We start from the raw sequence: 20,466 nt of genomic DNA, 5'->3' as shown, positions 1-20,466 counted from the left end.
CAAGGTAAAAACAAGTTTTATTTGACCAATGCCATAACGTGATGAGGTACTTGTCGGTAATTGGAAACACATTCAAGAATTACACGTTAGTTAAATCTTATAAAACCGGTTTCATAAACATTTAAAACAAGTGACGGATGATACAATGCATTGGACTTATACAGAAAGCAATAAATTGTATAATTTGGGCTGTATATTTCCACATTAAGAGGGAGTAGGTTAGATTAGTTTGAGTTAGGTTTCCACATTTTTGTTTTTTTCTAAGTATTATTTTATCAGCATGTTTCGTTATACTCTATTAGAAATAATCTAACTTCACTTTTTGGGCGCGTTTCCATTAACCAACAAGTACCCGTGGTGACATTTGATTAGAAAATTTGATGCTTCGCATTGATATGTATTTTCCAAAGTCTTATCGATTTTTTCTCAAAGAGAAATTATGTGGTCTCCATGATTGCAGACTCGAAGCTAAACAAAATTTTAGTCACTTCCTTTTTTCAGATATTTTAATTGATATTGGTTTGATTTCTAATGTTTGAGTACTGGGGAGCTGATTAAGGAGATAATCAAACATTAGTTTTTAAAAATTTTGCCTAAATAGATTATTTTTGTTCAAAATAAAAATTTTGCGATAATCAAATATTTAAACTACTAAAACTGAAATAATTACTTTTTAGTTTTTTTTCTTCGGTTGGGATTTCTGTTGATTTCACGACTTTTAAGCTTCACTTCATAATACACACGTATGCACAAAAATTATCGAATAAATTGTTCAACAGAGACACCCTTGCAGCCAATTTCCCGGTTCAGATCTTTGCACTTAAGACATATTCGGTGGATTAATCTCGGTTCCTAACAATAATTTCTGTAATGCTGTTGTAATTTTTATGTTCTCTGTAGGTTGCCCCTTAGCAGTAAAATATTTTGTGGTAAATTTAAAATAGGTCCACCACTTCGTGGATCTATCTCTCACTATTTATGAAATTCTGGCTATTTCCCTGTTGCGGTATTAATTGGAAGCTCACTGTAAATTTTGTATTTATTGAAATTTAATCCAAAGACGCTTTTAGGAATGCTAGATAGGCCACTCAGTTAAGTCATAAGATATATCTGTGATATGGGACAGTAGCAATCCCCTTTCGCCAGCTCACCCCTTTCTTTCTGCTTTCGCAATTATTAATAATAGAAGTTTGCACCATTTTTCAAAGTTGATCGAGCTACTGAAAAATATACACTGGTTTGTTTAAACAGAAGAAAATAGGAAGAATTTTTATATGTGCCGAGACTACAGTAGAGATATTTTTCAAGATGATCGTGCCAATTAAAGTTTTATACAGTGGTTAAGATTGAATAGAAGCAATTTTTTCGTTTTTGGCGTCAGCTTACATAAATCTCAGCCTGAAATTTAACCTAACTCTGGGTTAATGATAAAATTTGACAGCAAAAATTGGCAAAAACTGGATTTTATACTTTTTTTCATCTCTATCTGCCGAATTTTACGCAAGCATTTTCGCACTGTAGATTTGGATCAAGCAGTATCCATACTATAGATTGAAGCTCTTTAATTTGATTTGGTCAAAAACAAGTTTTTCACATTGAGTAATTTCAAGAAGGTCCAAATAACCTGGTTTCACAAACATGCAGTTTTTTTGCAATTGTCGCAGCATACAAATCAGATTAAAAGATGACATATTAATCTGATAATTTTTATAATGTGCAACTTCGCACATTGGTTTGATATAATGTTATGTACAACGACACTGGAAGAGGAATACAATTGGCATCTGTGACAAATTAAAGTTTTGAAATGTTGGCATACTTGGTGCACACAAAATAGGCAACACTTACCTGGCTCTTTGCTGACTGATCGAATAAGCAAACTATACAAAATTCAATCACCACCTCCGGGACATAACAAAAAATGTGTTTAATATTGCTTAATGTGCCTAGATGAAATAAAAGAAAACCTTGATGAAGGGAGAGCTAAACTTATTTAATATTGATTGGTCTTTTCAAAACGTAATACGTAGCATATATTTCGATATATAGTTTTTAGATACTTTACAGGATGCCCACTTGTTTCAGAATTTGAGAAAACCAAAAGGGGGCCTAGAAACAACTGTAAGTGTGTTTCATACTTGGTAATCTTGAATAATGAATAAAACATTTTTTCCTTGGAGATTAGCACATCATTAGGTAAAATCAAATAACATACATTGTTTTTCACAATTGCAGGATACATAGCATCTATTGAATAAACCAGTATTCGCTTTTGATATTTACAAAGGCTCAAATTTCGTTGAGAAACTTTATCAATAGAGGGAGACTCATTGAGTTGCTACAGCTAGAAGGTCGCTAGCGAATTGTACTGTGCGTTAAAATATTATCAAACATTTCGTGGTAACGAACTATTTTTAAGGAGCAACATGGCTCAATGGCACCTGAAATTCTAAAAAACTGAATTTTGATACCAATAGGTATATCAAAAAAATCAAATGTTCATGCGTTAATTAATAAACATACATATACGTTTCATTAAGTTTAGTTTTACCCATTAAAGATTACGAGCCTGAGAATCCAAGCTTATTAAAATCACTGTCACTCACCCGAAGTTTGTACAGTGCCAGTGCACTATTGTCACTACTTCACTACTTAAGCTAAGTTCACTACTTAATTTATGTTTGCTTGATGTGATTACATTGTATATTTATGTATTCTGCAATATATTCTTTGCTTAACAGTAACTTTTCTTCATTATTGCTGGAAGAATAATGTATTATTGAAGTCTTAGAGAGGGAACGGACTATCTTTACTTTTTAACCGCTTGGCACACCCCTCCCCCCTCGGGACCAGGACAACTGGGCTGCTTAGTATTCTATAAATTATTAATTCAGAATAAGCGTGTCCTTAGGCTCAGCGATGTGAGATCGTCAACACATGTTTCCCAACAGGTGGCTTTAGAGGAGAGGGATTTAGGGGACACTCGCCTCGGGTGCAGAAATTTTAAGGACGCCAATTTGAAATAATTGACGTGAAATTTATGATCATTTTGTAGTTTTTAAAATTGTATCGTTATTGAAATAAAGCAGGGGTCGTAGTTGGCAGTCAATATCTTACTTACTTACTGTAATACTTACAAAATAATAGTTAATACTTACTGTAAGTATAAGCAAATTGAATTGGCCAGAACCGCCACTGCTTTTGCCTTTGCTCATTGAATAACTGGAGGTGGACCCCCTCTTGCCCTGCCAAAAAAAATACCGGAGCTACGCCAATATGTCTAATGTCTTCCACAGCCCAAAAGTTGGTCATAGTGAAATTCACAGAAGTTAAGCTGCTAAAACATGCTTTATTTTGTTGGTTTAATTTTATGAAAAAAAACAATGATTCTTCTTTTACTTCTTCAACTTTTCATCAAATTTATTTTTACTAAAATACTTAACCAACGAATTCCTTGTAGACAGCGATTAATAAAAAAAGGTCCTTTTCAGGTGTTTCGATGAGGGTACTGAAATCTAAAATTCGTACTTTATTTTAGCAGGGAGACGATCAAAACAGAAAAAGAAGCTCAGGATTTGACCTCCTCCTCCGGGTTTGTTTTTGCTCCCCTATCTTTATAATAACTTCATTTTTGGGGTATAAATGAAAAGTATCTTTTATTGGTATTTTTACTGAAAAGATATAAAATACTAACAGAGTCACCTCTAGATCCAGGAAATTAAATTTTGTCACCCTACATTTTCTAAAGTACATTTTATGTTCAATTTCCTTGAACATATCACCTAGTTTTCTTATGATTTAAAAATTAATGAAATATTATAAAATTACTTGCTGCGAATTGCTTATATGAAAGCATAGATTTGGCTTATTGATTTATTCTGCAAGTAAATGTCAATTTTGTGTTAAAGTCCATATCCCGAGTGTACAAAGCAGCTTATAGTAAATTACAACTATAAAAATTACTACAACTACTACTACTAATAACTCACTGCAGCACCAAGCCGCCTGAGGCCAACACAGCTACGCACGCTCCTCCTCCAACCTAATCTGTTTAAAGACTCCCTCTTTACAACCTCCCAGGAAGTTCCCATTTCCTTTCAATCTTTATTTATGATATCCTCCCAACCCAGACAAGGACGACCTGCTTTCCTTTTAGCCCTAGACGGTTGGCCAAAAAGGACAATCTTCGGTAATCTGTCATCTTTCATCCGTAGAACGTGGCCTAGCCATCTCAACCTTTCCTTCATTATAGCCCTAGAAAACGGGATTGAACCACACTTTTCGTACAACCTACTGTTTGAAATACGGTCAGTCAGCCGGGTACCCAGAACAATCCGTAGGCAATTTCACTGGAAAACATCTAGTAAATTTTCTTCTGCTTTTCGGAGTGCCCATGCTTCAGAGCCATATTTGACCATTGTCATCACTGTAGCTTCTAATATTCTAATCTTGGTTTGTAGACTTATCTTTCTATTCTTCCAAACTTTTTTTTTAACTGTGAAAAAAACACCCTGAGCCTTAGCTATTCTACTTTTGACATCTTCACTAATAATACTACCAAGGTAACTGAAGCTCCCAACCTGATCAATCTTTTCGTTACCTAATGTCACCTGTTCATCTTCACTTATTCCTAGCCTTAGTGACTTAGTCTTCTTAACATTAATTTGCAAGCCTATTTTAGCACCCTTAACTCGTAAAACCTCTAAAAATTCATTCATTTTGCTCACACTTTCATCTAATATGCTTAAATCATCAGCATAATCTAAGTCCAGGAGCGTTCTTCCTCTCCATTTGATTTTATGGTCTCCAATTGCCTTTCTTGTGCTCCTTAAGACGAAGTCCATCAAAATGATACATATAAAGAAAGATAGAACACAACCTTTCTTAACTCCTGATTTAATACAAAACCAGTTGCTAACCTCATTTCCTACCTTAACCGCAGCAGTATTATTCTCGTACATAGCGCAAACCACTTTAATGTATTTTTCTGGTATACCATATAACGATAAGACCTTTGTTAACGCTCTTCTATTAACAGAATCAAAAGATTGCTCATAATCGATAAAACTGAGGACCGAAGGTGTTTGACAACGAAGGGATTTCTCGATTTAGTGAAAACATGGTCGACACATCCTCTACCTTTTCTAAAACCGCATTGTTCTTCCCTTAAAACTTTATCTACAGCATGTGTCAGTCTTAAACGTATCAAATTACTCACTCTTGTCACCTTTCTTATACAGTGGTTTAATTAAGGTTTTCCTAAAATCATTGGGTACTTCCCCTTTTTCAATAATCATGTTCATAATCTTCAGTAGCTTATTCCTAACCTCAGAGCCACCATATTTAAGAAACTCATTAATCACACTATCAGCTCCTGGGACCTTATTATTTTTTAATTCTTTTAGTACTGTCGCTAATTCTTCCTCACTAAACAAATCTTCCTTCACATCCAAGGTATCACAAACTTTTTCCTTTTCATCTATATCTTTTCTTGCAACTGTATCTCGGTTTAGCACATTCTCAAAATGTTCCACCCATCTTTCTTTAACTTTTTCCTTATCATTAACTGTGGCCCCATTTCTATCTTTAACTGGGACTAGTCCGGATTGGCTACTCCCTTTCAATTTATTAACATGCCAGTATAATATTTTACTATTATGCCGTCTAGCCGCATCTTCCAGATCCTCAACAATTTTATCCATGGCCTCCACTTCACATCTCCTTAGTTCATATTTTAATTTTTTATCTACTTTCTTTACATTCCTTTTGTTTTCATACGACCTATCACTCAGATAATTCTTATACAAACCCCTTCTACTCTCTTTTAAACCTAAAGCTTTTTCACTAATATTCCTAGTTGCAGTCTTAGCACTCTTCCCTAGGACACCATCAGCAACTTCAAAAATTAATATTCACACACAAATTAAATACTTTATTAAATTTTAATTGCAGTAAATGTGCTGACTCTCATCCCGAAACATTTCAAATTGTTAGAATTTGTCAAGGAAAATCAAGACCTTATTGGCTAAGATAGTTTTAGCGACATCTAACAATATCTGACTTATTTAGTATAGAAAGCATCTTTTAAAGACAAATTTAAAAGTTTAAGAAATGTCGCAAACAGCCGACCTCGAGCCTTCAGCTTTAGGAAAGAAAGAATTGTTAGTAGCGTATAATATATTTTAGGTAAATCATTATGAAAAATGGAGTTACTTTGAGTAATATATCCGTAGGCCTAGCTGCGGTGGACAAAATTCTGGATGAGGGGCTTTTTACTGTTTTGGAAATAATCTAGCTAGGCTTGGTTGCATTAAGAAAATTAACCTTCAGAAATGAATTCACACCCAAAATTATCTCTTGGAAGGGTTTCTCAAACTTCTGTCTCTATTTCTCTCTGCAACTAAAGCTTAGTAGATAACATTGAAAGAAATTAGGCCTAGCCTAAGTAAATCTGGAGCTTTTCCCCCATTAGCCTAGCTATTTTACTAGCTAGTCTAGCTATTATAGGGCACATGTGAACTCATACTTGGCTTTTCTTTTTATGCTGTTTTACAAGTATTCCAATTGCTGTTTTTGGAAATTTTATTCTGTGCCCTCAAATTAACACCCTGCTCTTTATTGTTTGCCAGCAGAAAAGTGTTAGACCTAGATAAGATGGGCTAATCAGTAGCTGGTCAGCTAGGTAAACATGTTACCATTCATATTATTGACTTACCAATAAAGTGAACATACCACTTAATGCCTTTTTTCATGCTCTTTGCAAATAGCCTATAATAATCACTTTTATTGCAAATTCAAATTAAGTACTTTTTGACCTAATCTAACATAGCCTAACTATAAATAATTTTGGGACTAAGAAAATGTAGTATTATTTTGTCAAAAACAACTGAGAAAATGTAATTTTCTCAAAAATGACCAATGACTCATAGCCTACTTTAATTGAAATTTTTTGTTTTTAAGAGCTCAAAAAGCGCTTAAATTTGAATTTGCAGTAGAAGCAATTACTAAGTGGTATGTCCACTTTATTGGTAATGGTAAGTCAATAATATGAACTGTGATACATTTACCAGGCAGCTAGTCATAACTTCAACAGTTAAATTACTGTAAAATCTCTATTAAACTACCCCCAAATTAGGTTTTTTAACCATTGAATTTTTTGCAAACTTTTTTAAGGCCAAGAAGAAGTCCAAGCATTTTACTCCCTAGTCAATTCTTTTTCAGGGGTGGCAACTCAGTCAAAGGCAAAGTTGTCAGTTTTCTTCATTACTTCAACTAGATAAACATAAGAAGGTTGAACTTAAGGGAGTTTCACTAAAAATTACAATTAGGTACAGGTTACCCTTAGCAATTCTTCTTGTAATTATTTGTGCAATATAATTTTTTTATGTATTTATTAACCAGCAGTTTGGTGTCTACATGCTACTTTTTCACCAGATTCTGTTTAAACTGGTTACAACTAACTAATACTTTACTGAATTGCTCAAGAACAATCCAAGTGGTTAGTCCCTTGGTCTAATTTATGCATTTTCACATGCTCCAATCACAGCTGCATCTAGTCTTTTGAGGGGAATTTTTGACTTCAGAACACATATATGTAAAGCATTTGAAGGGACTGCAGCCAGGTAGTATATACTATAGTAATAAGTTTCTGATTGTTGAATATAATATTTTTTGATACCCCACAACAACAGTGTCAAGTGTAGCAATCTAGAATACAAGCCCAAAACAGGTTTTTTGGTATTATAAAAAAAAAAAACAATTGTTGGCTTTAAGATTTGATTAGATCAATATTCTCAATTTTTTTTCTATTTGTTAAAATAAAAACCACTGAAATCACTAATTCAGTTATGTCAGGCAAACTCTGAATGTTTAACATGGGAGATACTGGAAGATTCCTTGAGAGCCAATCCTGCCTTAATAAGCATAAAATTAGCTTGATATTGTCTTTTATTGGACTTTGTACTCCTCTATATATAGTAGCAAATGACAATATTTGATCCTTAGAATACAAAGCATAAATGACTATTACCATCAAATATTGCAAACCTAAATCAGGTCAATTATATTTAAGTAGGCATGGCTGTAAATGCAACTTTTCTTCAAGTTTAAATAAAAAAAAGTTTTTCAATATTGTAGTCAGCCAATCCCAAATAGTCTTGTCCTAATTATCAACACTTGAACACAGTTTGTCTAATATTGGGAACCTATTGTAGACAATGTAGACAACATTGACCTATGTTAATAGAGATATAGGGTATTTTATTTTGAATTTTTATCCAAGATAATGCACTATCAAAGTAATCAGTATCTTACCCTATCAAAACTTCTGAAAATTACTAAGTGTTTTTTGTACTTAAATTCCTCTCTTGATTGATAAATATTTACACTATTTTTTAAAATTGTCTGGCTGTTTTTGCCTTACCAACTGATTGGCATTCGCTATAAAATAATACAGAAGAGAAAGTCCTCCTAGTGTTAAATATAGTTTGAAGTTATAGAGTTACCATGTAAGTTGATAAAAAAAGGAAATTTACTAAATTGTAAAAAGACCTCAATATAGATAAGGAAAAACATCTTTTCTTTTTTCTTTTGCAAATGAGAATTTATATACATGTATAAATCTAAAAGTTTTTGAATATGTTTGATGAACTTTGCCATTGCAAATATTTTTTTTTTCTATCTTATGTGCTCACTCTAAGACATAGAAATAGAACAAAAAGTATTTTGGTAAACTTGGATACAACCTTTTGTGCCTATTTTCTTGTGGCCTTGTAACTGCCTAAGCTGTTCCTTGATCAATTGCCAATTTATGTTAGGTCTAATTCAATGTTTAAGTTATGTATTATTAAAAAACAGTTGGTTTTATGTTTTTACCTGATTAAAATGTAAATGAATTCAAATTTTTTAGTTGGGATGACCAGTATCAGCTTGAATTAGAAAATTTTCATGACCATGGAGATGAAGGTGAAGTATGGTTTGGTAATTTGGTTATGAATAGGATAGTTAAGTAAGTATTTGTCTCTTAAAATAGTTCTAGATCAAACATTATCAACAAATTCAATCAAACAAACTATAACCCATAATTAAATTGTTTCAGCAATTCAACTATTGAAGAATATACAAATTTAGGCATAAAATGCCATCTTTGTGTTTATATGTAGTCACATGTTATTGGATTTAGTATTTCCTAAAAATTTTCAGTTTTTGAGTTGTATAGACTAACAAATAGATAACTATCAAGGCATATTGTATTTCAGGTGTGCCCATTTTGGTATATTGCTATGTTAGGACTGAGAGAAACACCCTGTAATTATAACATAAGTGCATGCATATACAGTCCTCAGGGTGGCAGATGTGCTGACTCTTTAACTAGGGGAGTGGGCTTATGTTGTCAGAATATCCATGCTAACCCTGATTAATCATGAATTACAGGATTTTTCATCAACATCAATTTGCATATATTTGCATAGTAGAAGCTTTTCAATTTTAAATTTGCAATTTCAAAGAAAAAAGGAGAAAAAGAAGACAAAAACACACACATAGAAAATAACAAAAGCTAACATCTAATAATCTGTCTTTGAAAGGTAGGTTCCTAAATTAAAATGGTGTTCAAACCCTAGAAGTAGTTTGTAAACTAAAAGCAACTGTATTTTTAATATCACGGTCATTGAAGGGCCTTTGACCTAATCCACAACCTGACTGCAGGCATGAATCTTCAGGAAATGGGGGCCAAATGAAGCACCCTTGGCCTTGTACTTGACTTCTTAACTAGCAGAAAACAAAAAGTCTTTGCACTCCACAAAAACGATTTGGATTCATCATGGTCAGATATTTCTTGCAGGGCCCCACAAGGCACAATGACATTACAATGGTCATTGTGATGACCATTAGTTTGTAGATGATCTGTCCAAGTGTTTGCTTACCTGGTCGAAAACACTATCATAACAAAGCAGTTTTCAGCCAGTTATTTGATCAGCTAAAGACCAAATGCTCAAGTCATGATCTTACCATCAACATAGCCAAGTCAAAGATAATTCGTTTCAACCCTCTGAAGCAGAATATAGATATGCCTCTAGTCCCTTTCCCGATTGTGAACAAAATAAAAACCTTAGGAGTAACTTTCACTAGTGACTGTAGTTTCAGTGCCCATATTAATTTAACTGTCCACAAGGCTAATGCAAGCCTTCAGATGCTTACCAAAATAAGGCGTTTTGGGTGTGATACTGAAAGTCTTCTCCATCCTTACATGTGTTATGTTTGCCTGTTGCTCGAGTACGTATGCCCAGTGTGAGGCCCATCTGCTATCCACACAGCATACCTATTACGCAACATAGAGTCCATCCAGAAAAGAGCAACAAGGATTATACTCCAAAACCGCGACATACCCTATGATCAAGCCCTTGTTAAATTAAATTTATCTCCACTTAAAGTCCAGCTTGAACACCTTATTAAGCAATTTGGAAAATCCGTCCTAGCCAATAAGAGCCATCAATCACTACTACCCAAACCTGCCCCTCCCAATAGCCAAACTCGGTTACAAAATAAACTTCTACCCCCTAAAGTATGAACTAATTGTTATGCCAACTCATTTGTGCCTTTCTTCACATCAATTTTCAATGCTGAGTTGTAGTGTGTGATTTTTGTTTAAATGTATGATTTTGTAAAAAAAAAACTGAATTTAGCTATGCTATGATAGTTTTTAAATATACTGATCTCTCTCTCTAAACTCCTTTGCAAATGAGAGAAGTTCTTTCTGGCTTACAGGTATGATTGCGAGAATCTGGTTTGTTTTGTTGCCTGATTATACAACTTGTTACTTATTGCACAGGCTGTAAAATAATGAAAATGGATATGAACAGTTACAATTCATCATAAACTAAAATACATCTGAATTTTTCCCTTGAGATTTTTTCAAGCAGTTTGAGATGAGATTAAAACCTCTTACCTCTTTCATATTGTTGGTGATACAGTTGAAACTTCGATTATTTTTTTTTTCAAAGATCTAGCCATAAATAAATTTGAGTAAGTGTGATGAGTCTGGAGAATACACCTACTGACCACAAGTGGAATATGCTGGTTATAACAGAACAATAAAGACACACAATCTTTTTCATTCACCACTGAGTCAAATGATCAAGTCCAATACCTTAACTAGTCTCCAGTCCTTATTTATTTACATTTCTGAAAATATGGTGTGACTTTTAGTTCAGTGACTGCTTTATGCCTTTCACTTCATCAGTGAATAGTATTACAGAAGCTATACCCCTATTGTTGCTGAGCTAAGGAGCTGAAAAAGTATTTCTGCTCACTTTTTTAGTATCCTTAGATTTTGCTTTCTGATTTGCAGTTTCACCATTATACATTTCTAATTTTGCTCCTTTTGTTTTCCACTGGCTCTCATTTTTTTTCTCTTTTATTAACCTGTTATTATGCTTATGCTAAACGCTTTGTTTTTTCAATATTATTCATTGTCACTTTCTTTCTTTTGAAATTTTGTTGGATGTTTTTTTTCAGTATTTACTTAATTTAATAAACAAAAGCTTTTCACTGCTGTTTTTAATAAATACTACAAATATGGATTTGATTGCTTTTGTCCGCTAGTGATAGACGCTTTTGAATATGTTTTGTAACATTATTAATTGGGTTTCATTACAAATTTTTGTAATATCCTTACTGTTTACTATCTCTGTTTCTCTATTTTTGGTAGCAGTGACAGACATATATAGTAAATTGGAATCAGTTGGCTCTGACACAAAAGATAATGTTAAAGATAGAAGCTTTTTATACCACGCTTTTCTCTGGAGTCTCCTTCTGGGGACTCTCAGAGTACTCTCTCTATTCTCTGTTTTTAGGCTAAATTTTCAAACTTTCAATTAGCAGCTCTTTTGATTAATATATAAGGGGGAATATAATCCCTAACCTGCCTTTGCTTGGATTAATGTATTTGGACTAAGCTTGCAAAGTGCGTGTTGAGGGGTGACAGCTCTCTTCCTATTGTAGAAAGAGTAGTTTTTAAGCAAAACAGTAGTTTAACCAGAGCATTATGATAAAAAGTTTAACATGAAGATTTTGGTTTAAATAGTAAGCGGCTGGGGAACGGGAGCCCTACTCATATTTAGGATAACCGTGAACACTATTAAAACAAGAAATAAATAGATTTAAAAAACTTTTTTTTAAATATTTTTTTTTTATAGATGGTGCTCTTCTTCGGAATCGATTGACAAAAAGACACCAGTTCTAGACGTTGGCTCTGGAAATGGACTCCTTGCACTGGAAATTGTAAGTAATAGTGTTTATATAAACATAATTCTCTTCACAAATAAATGAAATCTCTTTGAAAGTTCCATTTTGAGTAGTTTTTGAAACCCTTTTGAGTTTCCTAGGAACACTAGTCAAAAATTTTCTTTTCTTCCAGTAGCTAATAAGTTACAAAGGCGATAAAAGAAATGTTAGAAATTATTTTCAAATCATAGAAGCTTAGGATAAATTCAGTTTTGACACTAAAGTTAACTACTTCTGAAGCTATATTCTCTTGGATTTATAAATTTTGCTTTTTTGTCTTCAGTATGTCTCTATGTTATACTTTCCATTTTTTCAACACTATTCATTTTCCTGTTCCTGTTTTGGGTTTCCTCTTCCATTTTTTGTAGTTGAGTTACCTTTGTCACCAGCTTTCCTTTTGCTCCGTTTCTTATTAATTACTTAATAAACTATAAAATTAATTTGTCAACTCTTGAAATTTAATTTTTTTTTGTCAATGTTTGTAAAAAGCTTGAGATGAAGTTGAAAATAACCTAAATTCATTTAGCAATACTAGCACATACAACGCCTTTACAGTACTTTGCATCCTCTGCATCTTTTATTATTTGTGTTGCGTCTTAATCTCGTTACTTGATTACTAATCAAACAACTCATCGTAACGAACTGTAAGTAAAGCTAACGCAGATCAATTGTAATTGAAATTCCAAAAACTGAAATTTTGATATCAATAGATATATTAAGCAAATTGAATTGTTATGTTGATTCTAAAGATATAAGATTCATTAAGTTTGGTGTCACCCACTAAAGGCTATACGAGTCTCAGTAAATTTGCCTGGTCTTCAAAAAGAGCGGGAAATAACCCCTAACAGTCAAGGAATCTTAATGACAAACACACCGATATAATTAAACTTATCAGAGAACTGTACTATTGAGGTTTCAAGCTCCCATTTGCAAGATTATGGAATTTTGTTTTTTTTTTACCAGAAGAAAGATTATGGATTTGTGTTTAATTGTTATTTTTTTGTTTGTTTGTTTGTTTTTCCGAGGGATGATCGCATTGAACCGATAATCCTAGAATGTCGGAAAAAGGCTCATTCGAACGGAAATTAAAAGTTCTAGTGGCCTTTTTAAGTTACCAAAAAGATTGAAGGGTAGCTACCCCCCCCCCTTCCGTGCTCCTTTTCCCCAAAGTCAGCCGATCATATTTTTGAGATATTTATTTTGTTCAGCATTGTTGAAATGTCCAATAACTATGGATTTGGAGGTAGCACGGCCCTCGCGGAAAGGTCTTTAAGTTCTGAAATTTGCCAATTGTTTACGCATGGTATTTCTTATTGGGCATGTATGTATACATTTTTAGACTTTGAGGCTGATTTTCTGGGGAAATTTTCCACAGGGAGAATTTCCCTCGGGGAAGGAAGTTTCTGGAGGGGGGATGAACTTTTCATAGAAAATTTTACATTTCGGGCATTTCTAGGATTCATATACAAAATTCATGAACTTTTTTTTTACGATAAAAAGCTTAACTCACTCTCTATAGTGGTCAGAAGTGCAAAGGCAAAATTTTTTGCAGAAAATATTAAATATCATTTTTTATATAGATGGTGGAGAGCTTTTTATCTATTTTTTTATGACGGGATGGTTTTTATTACTTATTATTTTTTGTATCAATATTTTTATACCGTTTTAATTTCAACAGATTTATTAGAACTTTAACCCTCACCAGATTTTAGATTAAATTTACGACCATTTCCACTACCTATCTTCGACGCATAATTTTCGAGGTTCCCTTTAAATTGCGGGTATATCTTTGTTCGCAAGTTTATCCAAGCAACCTATTATGTGCCCTCCCCGTAAAGACAATCTTGGATCAACCCCCGATTGTCTGAGGTAAATTTTTACTGGGATTGAACTGTAGAGAATAAATCCGTGGGGTTATTTGTTTTCCTTGGTGGAGGAGACGGGTTTCGCGGCATTATTTAAATAACGATCAGAAATTAAATTGAGAAAGGAAGTTTTTCTAACTAAAAGTAATGAGCAACATTCAAACTTAAAATGAACTGAAATCATTATGTATATAAGGGGGGGGGGGCTTTCTCCTCTTCACTACCTCGTTCTTTACGCTGTTTGACTTTTTGTCCCAATTCTGTAAGATTGACTTCTGAAACACAGGGATCGTTAAATTAGATCAATTAGAAGTTTTTTTTTAAATACTAAAAAACTTTAGCTTGGAGGGTGAGATAGTAAGGATAGGGGACAACCCCCTCATATATGGAATAATTTCTGTTCGTTTTAAGCTTGAATGCTGCTCTTCCTTTCAGTTGAAAAGACTTGCTTTTTCATTTAGTTTTAGTCAAAGACTCGACTGTGAATGCCTGTGTACACAAGAAGGCTTTTTCACAAATGTGGGATATTTCCCCATGTCCATAATTTTGAATTGTAAACCAAGAAGAAACCTTAGTAAGCACTCCTAATGTCTGAAATTGTATGTTTACTGAATAGCATGCGTGTGTTCGTGGGGGGGGGGGGAAACCATGCCTGTACACCACCCCATTAAAATTGATACAAAGAGTCCCCCCTGGAAAGTTGAAAGAAGCTGACCTAATGAACATTGTACTTTTATTCTGACCCTCGCCCCCCTGGGGAAAATATCCCCCTCCTCTAGAAATATATCTCCAGCTTGTAAATTAGTCTGAAAAAATCGGGTAAAAATACTTTTCCCTAAAAAAAAACATTTCTCTGCCTCGTAAATTGATCTTAAAATGCAGGCACAAAAGCCCTTATTTGAGACCGTTAGACAAAGTCCATATGAGGTAAACCCCTTCTTTTTCATTCATATTACTAAAACCCCGAACAAAAATTTCCTGGGTGATATCCAGTGTATGTCTTTATGTATTTCTCTCGAAAAATTCAAGAGAAGTGACTGTTTGACCCAGTTAGATGGTGGAAAGTTTTAATTTGAATATATCACAAAGAATTTTTTGTCTTGTTTGAACATTACAAATATTACTTAGAGATAGTAATTACAAAAAAAATACAGATTTAATCGTAATATCTATTAAGAAACAAAGTCATATTTAACACAATAAAACATAATTTTTAGTTACAATTTATAAAGATACGTATATCCTTAGTTTAAAAATTTAAATAAAATGAAAAATGCCAATTACTTTGGATTTGACCTACAATTTTAAGCTTGCAATTTTAGTAGAACTAAAAAATCATCCTGGTAATTTATGAGAGTTCTGAAATTGTCACTGGCACTTCAGTAATAATTAATGAGGTGTCTTAAGTTTTAGTAATTCTCGCTTTTGTGGATTGTACAGTAATTCCAAAAGATTTTCTATTTTTCAGAGTCGGAAAGGATTTTTGAACGTTCTTGGGATTGATTATTCAGAGACTGCTGTACAATTATCTAGAGAGATTGCCAAGGAATCATCATCACATGTTCGGTTTGAAGTGAGTGTATTATTTCCAATTAAAGCAATTATATGTAAATCATTGGGTGGAGTCAACAGTAAAGAAGTGTCCAAGATAAAGTTTCCCATTTTTTTCTCAGAATTTTTCTTCAAGGAAAATTAAGTGATGCTTCCTGTGAAAAAATAGCGTAAAATACACGGCTTCCCTTCGTTTCTGAAGGTTCAGCGGTGTTTTTGGAGCTAATTCTTAGCTGTTCACACCCAGAAGTCTTTATTAAAGAAGGAAAAAATATAAGAAAAATAATTACCTTTCTTAAACGAACACACATATAAATAATGAGAAAAAAATACAGATTTTGTACAGTATACACAAGAATGAAAAAACCCGCATCTGACGAACTAAAAAATTGTCGTCTTTAAATGAGTCCAATGGGATGCAAACACAAGGTGATGTATCTGCTACATTGTATTGTGTTTGAGCTCTTTGTCTTAATAAAAGTTTACTAGTAAAATATTTGATTGCACCAAAACTCTTCTATCAACAATCAAATTATCAATTAGTCTCGACAGATAAAGGGGGCAGCTCCTTACATGCGAAATCTCAACATTATTGCCATTACATGCGTAATATTCCACATATTTTTTATAGTCTTAAAGTCTTGGGCATCGTCGAGCTTCCTAGTCTGTGAGGACACTTGGCTGGGGTGGCACATTATGTCCCTAAAAGTGCACAAGGTTAATATAACGAAGTATTATTACAGACAATATTATTCGGAAATTTCCTTTTATTCATTTGATCTATTTTGGTTATATCTAGCGTATCCATAGTTGCACATCCAATCCTTAAGAAAACAGGGACTTATTCCCTGTTGGAAGAGGTACTGGAAGCTTCACAATAGTGTACTTCAAAGCTTAAGTTTTCAAACTTCTCAAGAGTTCCACAAGCTCAATCTAGAGGAGGGTAGAGGAAAGTTCACCTTTTAATCTTATAAAATTTGAAAATACCTTTGTAAATTATGTGTCAGGAATGGGTACCAAGCATGGGAGGGATTATAAGGTCAAAATTCAGCGTAAAGAGTGTGGTATTGAGATGGTAGTACCTTCTCATCACATATAATTTCTGTTAACGAAAAATTAAGCAAGAGAAAACGGATTTTAATTTCAACAAAGCAGTGAACAAAAATAAAAACAAAACTACTTTTTAATTAAAAAAAAATATTCCGAATATTTTGGCCCAACGTCCGGGAGCCTTTCTCAACGGAAAAGAAAGAGAAACGGCAAAAAAGAGGAAAAAAACGTCTTTAAAACATAATACACACCAACAAAAAACCACGACAAATAAACAAAATGAAGAATAAGATGAAGATTTTTTTTTTATAACAGTAAATAAAAATAAATAAAAGCAACTCACATTATAAACAAAACTTCCAGCACCGATGTTACAAACTTAAGAAAAAACCAAAGTGAATGTCTATATTGAAACCATTGGTTACTCTCCTCTGAATAATCTTTGTATAAATGGTAATCTATTAAAAGTGAAGACTATATTTACTTGAACAAAAGAAAAGAAGGTCACCAAACCATCATCCCTAACTAGATCTTACAGGTTAATCAACAATTTCATGAATTATAAATTAAATGGATTTTTTGTTTGTTAGTTTAGCTGCAGTCCGTTGACTTTTCCCAGCATTGACCTCATTCTGACTCTTGTTCGCAAGGTTATCACTTGTTTCAGGACAATTATGTAAATCAGTATTCTTTGAAGTTTTTACTTTGTCCTTAATTAAGTTATTATAAATTGAGCTTATCTTAAAATCCCCTTCTTCTCTATTAATACTATTACCCCCATAGACAATCTTTATTTCTATAATTTCTCTTAAACTTTGCAAAAGTCCTACAGATGTATCTAAAATTTTTGTCTGATCAAATAAAATTCTTTGATGAGAAAAATTATATACGTGTTCTGCTATGGCTGATTCAAATGTTTCAGGTTTTTATTATGTTTTAGTGAGCAGTCTATGTTATTTCTGTGTGGCTGTAGCCTATTTTCTAAATTCTGCTGTGTTCTACCTACATAAAATTAACCACAAGAGCATGGAATTTTGTATACAAAAGGGGGTATACGAAATTCCATGCTCTTGTAGTCAGAGAGGCCTTCAGGACCTGATAAAAGTGGTCTTTGCAAAAGCGTCTTTTTAACAGTGGTCAGTACATGTCTTTTTTTTTTGTTTGTTTTTTTTAAACTTGTTTATGAAATGTACAAATTATGGAAATTCTAAGGGACAAGCAGCTGTATTGTTATGCTACCTATTATGCAGGAATTGAAAAATAACTTGGCAAAAAAATCAAGCTAAGTCTTGATTTGGTGTGGAAACAAGGTAAAAGCATGAAGCATGCCATGGCTCCTCCATCACCCCCATCCTCATTTGTCAACTTTTTAGTAGAAATGTAGGTATATTCAGTGGTGTCAATTCATTAAATAAGGGGAGGGCACAAAATATATTTTTCGTAGTCTAGGGATGTAAATTTGTGTTTTTTTTCCAGTGAAAATATCAAAATAGGTATTTTTTAATAAACAAAGCATTTTTATTTCTCTTGATGTAAGGAATTCCGCCCCTATGGAGTTCCGCAGGGGGGGAGCTCCCCCTGCTTCCCCTTCCAACTGACGCCACTGGGTGTGTTACACTTCCTTTGAGTCAGTCTGAAACAAATATGGTCAACCTGAATTATGGGAGACATAAAGCTGCCTCATGGCCCCTTCAGTATCCTTCGTGGATGTTGTTGAATCCTTGAATTTTACACCTTGTTTTACCCAGAATTACACAATTTTCAATGCAAGTGACTAGAGAACCGAAGGTAACCAGCCGAGCCTCAGACCTCCCTCCGCGTATTTAAATCAAAAATTTATAGCGGAGAGATCATAAATTGGTACCCATGTATACTCAAAGTCAAGAAGAGATTTTCAGTCTCTGTAACTTGAGAACAAAATGGGATCCTTGGTCTCTGTAAACTTGTCACTCCCCTCCGCTGTTTATGTTTTAGTAAAAAGTTATGCATGTGGGACCTTATTTATGCTGGAATTACACAGGAATTTTCGATTAGTGATATTGAAGGCACAAATTAGTCCGATGGTCCCGCCCTATGCTCTCTTCCAATTTCTTTTTGTTTTTGCAGAAACGCAGGTATGTTACATCTTGTTTGGCACGGAATTGTGCAAGGATTGGAGAATTGAAGGGCCAGTGGCCCTCCAGTGCCCTGTCATGTTTCATGTTTCTACATTCAAATGTTTTTGTAGTCCAAAGGTAGGCTTTTTGCAGCTATTTCGAACCGCAAAAATGCAAGGATTTTTATGGGCTGTGATTGGAGGACAAAGTGAGCCAGAGAATTTTCGATACCCCAACCCTGTCATCTTCATTTTCTTTTTTTAAAGCAGTAAGCCAGTCGTATTCTACCTTGATTAAACCAAAAATATTGAGTGACTGTCAATTTGTACGATTTGAGGAACAAAATGGGTCAGTGACCGTTCCAATGCACCCTGGAAATCTCCTTGTCCAATTTTTAGCAGAAAAATGGGCAAGTAGCGTCGAATTTATAGTGAAAATCATACAAAAATTCTGTGGTGTATGATTGTAGGCACGAAATAGGACCAATAGTGCCTTTAAAACCATCCTTCTCTCGATTTTTTTGTAGAATGGTTGACATGTTTCTTTTTTCAATTTCTGGGCTTGATAACTATTGGGCAAATATTTTGAGTTAATTGGATATGAGAATGAGGATTTTCAAATTCATGCTCCCTTCTTCCAACTTTCACACGGAAGTAGTCATACTGAATTGAATATTTGTCGATGTTTGAATAACATGAAGGAGATTATCCAGTGATGGATCATTTAAAGAGGAGGCGAATCTAAATTTAAGCTGTTCTAAGTTACAAATTGTTCCATATAGTATTTCATTTTCGTTCTTTATTTTTTCCCTACTGGGGTGTAAAGGATAAAGAATAGTCATCATTAAATTTTTAGGTGATGACGAGTTTTTTTAGTATGGCCTAGAATTCGGTAGAGTAGATGATTCCTTCCCCCTGTCTTTGTCTTTGTGCTTTAAGCTACCCCTGTCCATTATCATCCACAAACCTCAAGCCTTTGCTAAGGTTTTATCGAGCTCGATTTTTTTTATCATTATCCTACCAACCAGTTTTGTTATTTAACAAATCAGGACAGTGTCGTGAAGATGGATAGATATGTTCTTAGGTAAATTTAATACTGAACTTACTTACGTGAATCCCATCTGGCCAAGTTGGCCAAATTGGGGCTTCTCCTCTTGTGGCATCACAACAGTGTTTTAGGTATGCCCGCCTGTTTTTTTACAATCCTCAGCATTGCGGGGAACGGGTGACTATATAATTTTTTCCGCCAGCTCTTTGGAGGCCTCTTGGGTGAAAGGCATTTATTCATCCTTCAAAAGCTATTTTTGGCCGTTGAGGTGGGGATATGCGCTGAAAATGTCCTAACCATCGGAGCTGATGGAGCCGGAAGGTTTGCATGATGATTTGGGGGTAATTCAAGGAGGAGAGTACCCGTTTGTTTGATACTCGGTCAAGGAAAGTGATGCCGTAGTAGTAATGCAATAACAAATCCAATAACTACCCTCCCTAAGGGCATTCTCCAAGACGCTCGTCCGTTGTTTATTTGGTCTAATGATTACATATGGAAATCCAAACGACCTTGTCAATGACGTAGGTTTTTTCAAATTTAAATGTTGGTGACAAAGTTTTTTGCAAGTTTGAATG

General features: G+C 34.0%; 1 protein-coding gene across 1 annotated transcript in view; it reads left to right on the top strand.

The window, feature by feature from the left end:
- The first annotated feature begins 6,074 nt into the window (after positions 1–6,074).
- The window catches only part of LOC136038012 (EEF1A lysine methyltransferase 2-like), a 39,987-nt gene continuing 25,595 nt past the window's right edge, over positions 6,075–20,466 (top strand). Inside the window, 5 exon segments of the mRNA XM_065720937.1 lie at positions 6,075–6,161; positions 8,909–9,007; positions 12,195–12,279; positions 15,616–15,713; positions 15,715–15,720. Coding sequence (XP_065577009.1) covers positions 6,112–6,161; positions 8,909–9,007; positions 12,195–12,279; positions 15,616–15,713; positions 15,715–15,720 — 338 coding nt within the window. The 5' untranslated portion in view covers positions 6,075–6,111.

Source organism: Artemia franciscana, chromosome 17 (assembly GCF_032884065.1).
Source record: "Artemia franciscana chromosome 17, ASM3288406v1, whole genome shotgun sequence".
Taxonomy (NCBI): domain Eukaryota; kingdom Metazoa; phylum Arthropoda; class Branchiopoda; order Anostraca; family Artemiidae; genus Artemia; species Artemia franciscana.
The sequence above is the reverse complement of the archived record's forward strand: the minus strand, read 5'-3'. Positions and strand labels throughout refer to the sequence as shown.